General features: G+C 38.6%; 1 protein-coding gene across 1 annotated transcript; it reads left to right on the top strand.

Moving 5' to 3' along the window:
* Positions 1-1,242: 1,242 nt before the first annotated feature.
* Positions 1,243-6,212, top strand: LOC131640797 (serine/threonine-protein phosphatase 7 long form homolog). The gene is made up of 5 exons (XM_058911175.1): positions 1,243-1,287; positions 1,369-2,090; positions 2,177-2,267; positions 2,357-2,571; positions 6,188-6,212. Exons 1-5 carry the CDS (start codon positions 1,243-1,245, stop codon positions 6,210-6,212), a joined length of 1,098 nt encoding a protein of 365 aa, XP_058767158.1.
* Positions 6,213-6,495: the final 283 nt, after the last annotated feature.

Here is a 6,495-nt window from a genome sequence, read left to right as displayed (position 1 = left end):
AATGCTCTGAGCATATATTAATGAAATGTTTTTTTAACATTACAAAGTTTCCAATTAGTATTTAAGTTATTAATAATTAACAAAATTATTTTCCTCTGTATTTCACCCACTATAAATAAAGGTGTGTGTGTGGAGTTGAAGTACCAACTCTTTCTTCATTCTTACTGCAAACACTAAAAAATGAACTCAGTTTGGGCTGTCGTCTTTTTTGAGGAAGGTAGTCACATGCGTGTCTGCCTTAACCCCCATTGGAATTTCCAGAGAATTGTTAGAGCCATCAACACTGGGTTTCGTCAACTAGATGGTCCGACTAGAAAAGTTAAACAGATAGATTACCGTTGTCCATACATTACGTTGACGGATAATAATCCAGAAGGCACCTACATGTATTATTGGGACCGTGTGAAAGACGATGTGGACGTGGATCTAATGTTTTGGACACATAGTGGAGAGGTTAACCGAGGCGTTGAAAATCCACTTGTTCTTGCAGTGATACTTGAGTAGTTTAGATTAAGTGTTGTTGTGTTTGTTGCAATGATCGAGCGTGTACTACAAGTTGTTATGTGTTATTTTGCATTGTAATATCGTGATATACCGGTTGTTTTGTGTTGCCAAAACCGGATCGTTCAATTAAAATAAATGTGGTCGTTGTGTTAATTGCCAAAACCGGTTGTTTTGCTTTAACCGTAGTAATTTCTTAGATGTTTTAGTTTCTGTGTTGTTTTGTACACTGCAGGGAATCTCGTCCCCACCACAGACATGACAAGATGAGACACTGCAGGGAATCTCGTCCCCACCACAGACATGACAAGACGAGACACTGCAGGGAATCTCGTCCCCACCACAGACATGACAAGACGATACACTGCATGGAATCTCGTCCCCACCACAGACATGACAAGACGATACACTGCAGGGAATCTCGTCCCCACCACAGACATGACAAGACGATACACTGCAGGGAATCTCGTCCCCACCACAGACATGACAAGACGATACACTGCAGGGAATCTCGTCCCCACCACAGACATGACAAGACGAGACACTGCAGGGAATCTCGTCCCCACCACAGACATGACAAGACGAGACACTGCAGGGAATCTCGTCCTCACCTATGCATTTTGGCTATAAATATGTTCACAAACTTGTTCAGTTTCTTCATCACCTCTTATACTTTCATCAGAGCAACTTATCATCAGAACCACCATTTTTTTCTCGTCAACAAACATGTCTCTCCTAACTATGGGTCAAGAGCATCGAGGAACCATTGCAAACATTGCTGATTTTGTAAGTTTGAGTAAACACTTAATTTTTTTTCACCTTAAATTTTCTAATTTCAAATACTTATGGGTAATGTTTTTTTTATAGGATATCACGAGATTTAGGACCCGTGCTGGACCGATGAATGCTCCTGACCCTTTGATTGTGGACTACGTTAAACGTGCGGGATTTGGTGAGGTAATGAACTTAACAGAAAGCAAAGTTGATATGAAGTTTATATTAGCATTGTGTGAGCGTTGGAGGCCTGAGACCCATACTTTTCACCTTCCAATGGGTGAATGTACCGTCACTCTAGAGGACGTGTACATGTTATTGGGTCTCAAAACAAATGGAAAGGCAGTGTATGGAAATGTCCAACAACCAAACGCTCTATGCGTCGAATTGTTGGGTGTGGATTTAATAGAGGGTGAGGGGCGACAAAGGGGTAGGGGACAAGGTATAAAGCTTGCTGGCCTTCAACTAGCTTATGATGACCTTAAATTGAATGAGTTTTCTGACGAAGAAAGTATCCTACAGAAAACTAGGATGTATATTATGTTATTGTTTGGTAAGTTTTTATTTCCCGAAGGCACGGGAAATAGTGTTAATTTTATGTACTTGTGTTTACTTGGGGACATTGATGCAATAAAGACATATAGTTGGGGTTCGGCTGTGTTAGCATACCTCTATAGTTCCTTGTGCAAATGTGCAAAAAAGAATAGTTGTACATTTAGTGGATGCGCATTCTTGCTACAAGCATGGGCATGGTGGAGAATGCCGGTATTGGCCCCTGCAAATCCAAACAGTTTCGCCTTCCCTTACGCTTCAAGGTAACTTTTGGATCTTATTTTAATTAGTGCCTTTTATTCTATTATTATTTGTAACTATATTGATTTTTATCTTTTAATGTGTTTAGGTTTAATGCAATCGGGTTGGATTACACCAATACGCCTTTATCCAAAATCATTTTTTACCGCCAACTATTAGATCGACTTGGACCCCAAGATGTAAGACCACTAAAAATTTCCATTTTCAAAATATATTTATAAAATTTACTATCTTCTATATTTTGAAATTAATATTATTTGCTTTGCAGTTTATTTGGAGACCTTACTTGGAATTGGATCACGTACCCGACCTTGACGAGGCGGCTATTTGGACGACAAAATCACCCATCATACGGTTCACCACTGTGGAGATGCACCAAAGTGACCGTGTGAAGCTCCAATTCGGCATGCATCAAGGTATCCCTGACCCACCTGAACCTGACTGTTTGGGACGTTGGCATCTGGCGAAGGTTAGCGAACAGTGGTACGTAGAAAATTACAAGACGTTTGCTATAAATCAGCGTAAAATATGGGCTCGTCGTTCCAAATATGTTCTAGAATTTCCTGTGGCGCCGCAAGAAATGAAGCCAACTGTTGAATATGTCAACTGGTACAGATCGGTCACAAATCCTGAAATGATTGTGTCTGCCCCTTTCTAGTTAGCTGACCCGCGAGCACAACCTCCATATTTTGGAGGACAACAACAACCACCAACAAATTACCACCAACAACAACAACAACCACCACCACCAAATTACCAACAACAACAACAACCACCGCCAAATTACCAACAACAGCATTACCCACGGCAACACCAACAACAACAAAGTTACCACCAACAACCAATCCAACCACAAACACCTTTTTACCAACAACATTCCCAACAATACCACCAGTTTTTTCCATCCCAAACTCAACCACGAAATCAAGAATTCCATGTAGGGAGCTCTTCCAGATCACATTTCCAAGAATTCCATGCGGGGAGCTCTTCAAGATCACCACCAATAACCCCCGACATGGGCATAGAAGAAGAATACCCGCAATACACCACATTCGACCAACCAACGCCACAGTACACCAACCAACCATTTGACCTCAACACACCACCACAACCATTGTATTTTAACCAAACTGGAACCACCACCAACTTCCAAAACTTCCAGGCCGCACCCACTAGGAGAAATTTCAACCCGCCTAGACAAAGCTTTGACAGCGCCGCGGGCACCCGCCTATCCTATGGAGGGAATTCTTCTAGAGGTCAAGGACGGCCCACAGATTTTGAAGACCCAGATTTCATTGAGGGGCCGTCGACGCAAGCACAAGACGAACCAAATAGAGGGGGGCGTCGTCGCAGGAATAGGGGGCATTACCAACTCGAGACCCTTCTACACGACCTATTAGACAACCTGATTGTGGATCGTACCATGGTCCACGTGGCGCTCAATAGGAATTATGTTTGTATCGTTAATGTATTTTGTAATGTTTTTAATTTTAATGTATTTGTATCGTTAATGTATTTTGTAATGTTTTTAATTTTAATGTATTTGTATCGTTAATGTATCGTTATTGTATTTTAATATATAATTATTTTTAACGAATGTCCAACTTTCAAAATAATGAATCCACCACTAACTTCCAAAAATAATTTTAAAAAGATAGATAAAAAAAACAATATAAAAAAATTATTGAAAAATTGTAGTTAAAAAAAAATACTGTAAAAAATTATATGATAAAAGATTGTTAAAGAAAAAAAATAACAAAAAAAAAAAGAAAAAAAAATAGGGGGGGTGTTGTCGCCGGGGGGGGGGGGTGGCGACAACACCAAAACAACAAAGAGGAGGCGCCAGGCCCACTGGCGACAGCTCCTAGGCCCAGAACGTTGTCGCCACCCCCTGGCGACAACGTGTTAAAAGTAAAAAAAAAAACATTTTGGTAATTATTTTGAAAATGTTGTTATTTTTGAAATTTTTTTGAAAAATCTGGATATTTAAAAAAAAAATTCCCCATGCTTAGGCAAATATTTTATCGTATTTTTAAAATTATCTATAAATAATTTTTTATTGTTTTCATTATATTAAAATTCACATCCTTTTTTTACAACAAAAAATATTAACACATGCAACATGAAATATATTGAAAATTGTCTATTTGACTCAGCTTAATTTGGTTAGTAATTGTTATGTCAATATAAAAAATGAGAAACTTCCAATTTTTTTTAAATTTAATATTATTATTTTTTTGACAAATAAAAGTTTTTGGAATATTTTATTTAATAATATATATATATATATATATATATATATATATTAGACGATAAGGTGGATCTAGAGGGGGGTGAATAGATCCCCGGTTTTCAAATTAACAATTTTGATTTTAAAAATTTAAGTGTCCCGGAATGAAAAATATCGTCTAGAACGACCTTAGTTATTGGAAGCCGGATATACGTAAACCAATGAAAAAGCAATGAAGTTGAATTTAGCGAATGACGAAATTATCAACTAGTTACACAATACAATAGTCGTTATTACTCACAATTAACCGTTTGTTAGAAATAGTGGCAATGGTTTGTATTTGGTATTTTGTCAAACACTTGGTAAGCGAATTGTCACCAACTTTCAACACTACACAAATACGCAAATATTGCCACGCACAAAATGAAAGTAAATCGCGATAACAAAAAAGAACAAGAGATTTGGTTAGGCAGTTCCCCTTGTCGTCCTCGCGTAGGGTACGTCTGCCCCTAATTCCAAATAGAATTAGGATAAATTGTATAGAATGCAAATTGTTCACAAGAAAAGAAGTTACCAGTCACCAACTACAATTATGCAGTAAAATTGAAATTAAAATCTTCTCTCCCCTTGATTCGAGTAGAACCAAGTGATTATAGATGATCTTGACAAATCTCGATCCCGATCCTTCCTTCCCTATCCTCTGGTTGTTGCTAGCTTGTTTGAGCGAATCACCGATCCCTGAAACCCTTAAGCACGACAGAATATTTGTGAAGCGAAGCAATCGTCAAAAACCCCCAAATCAGACTTGATCCTGGAGGACAAAACCCTAAGGTTTTATTCAAGAAAAATTCACAAACTCTCAACTCGAACAAGAAATGAATCTACCGTCGAACCTTATCAACGCACGTTCCTCACCTTGATTGATAAAAATTCTTATGTGTGATTATTAATCGATGAGTGAAAGGTTGAAGATGATGAGAGCTTTGGGTCTATTTTCACTTTTCTTGTTGATTTCAAATGAAATGATCAAGGAATCTTTTATATGTCATCACACACCAAGCCAAAATGAAATCAGCAAAAAACAGCATTTCTCAACGACAGGTCGACCTGAGCAACTGAGAGGGTCGACCTGACCAAAGTCTGGACATCAACAAAATAGAGAAAACGCTTCCATGCGCCGACTCAAAGAAAGTGTGCGTCGACTTAAGGCTTTCATGAGTCGACCACAGGGTCGACCTGAGGCGTCCCGAGGCTTCCCCCAAATGCCATGCGTCAACCTGAATAGGGCCATGCGTTGATGCATGCTGCCCCAACATACAAATCAGAGTGAGTCGACTTAAGGGTCGACCTGAGCTGACCCGAGGCTCAAACAACTTTTCATGCGTCGACCTGAAGTCTTCATGAGTCGACCTAAACCTTCCAAATTTCCAAAATGCCAAGTTCTGGAAATTTGTTAGTCGACCTAGGATGTGTGTGAGTCGACCTATACATGTCTCATCACCAAAATTGCCATTTTGTGTGTTTCTTCTGGTTTCCTTCTTTGACATGTTGATTGGAGGTATATCCATACTTGGGTGATATGTTTTGACATCGTGAAAACTCATCTTTGCCCTCACATACTCCCTTTTTTTATGATGGCAAAACTTGTCCTTATGAATCAAGCAAAGATCTACTCAAGTCATAAAACGACTCTTGTACCATTAGCCCAAGATAGTTGAACGCCAAGACATAGAGAGAATTCTCCTCCCCCTGTCTTGGTGCATCTTCACTCACCCCTATAAATGAGCAAACAGATATCATGAAAGAGAGATAGCATCCCCCTATCTCGGTGCACTCTTAAGATAGTTTTTGCATGACTTATTTCTTTAGCTTCCAAATGCTTCTTCCCCTTTGACAACATCAAAAAGGAAACAAGCAACTTGTTATACGAGACATATATATTCATTCATTTTGATCACCACACTTTGCAATTTGCATTCATTATCTTTAGCAATCAATCACATAAAGGATAGTAGAGAAAGATTAAAAATGTGAAAATAACATAATTAAAACACACCAAATTTGAGCATACGCTCGATATCTTAATCTTACAACAAACACCACGTAAGTGCAAGATAAACCAAAACATAAAATTAAAAGGCAACAAACAAAACATTGTTCACAAATGATGCAAATGA

Source organism: Vicia villosa, unplaced genomic scaffold (assembly GCF_029867415.1).
Source record: "Vicia villosa cultivar HV-30 ecotype Madison, WI unplaced genomic scaffold, Vvil1.0 ctg.003324F_1_1, whole genome shotgun sequence".
Classification (NCBI taxonomy): domain Eukaryota; kingdom Viridiplantae; phylum Streptophyta; class Magnoliopsida; order Fabales; family Fabaceae; genus Vicia; species Vicia villosa.
This window is presented reverse-complemented; position numbering and strand designations above follow the sequence as displayed.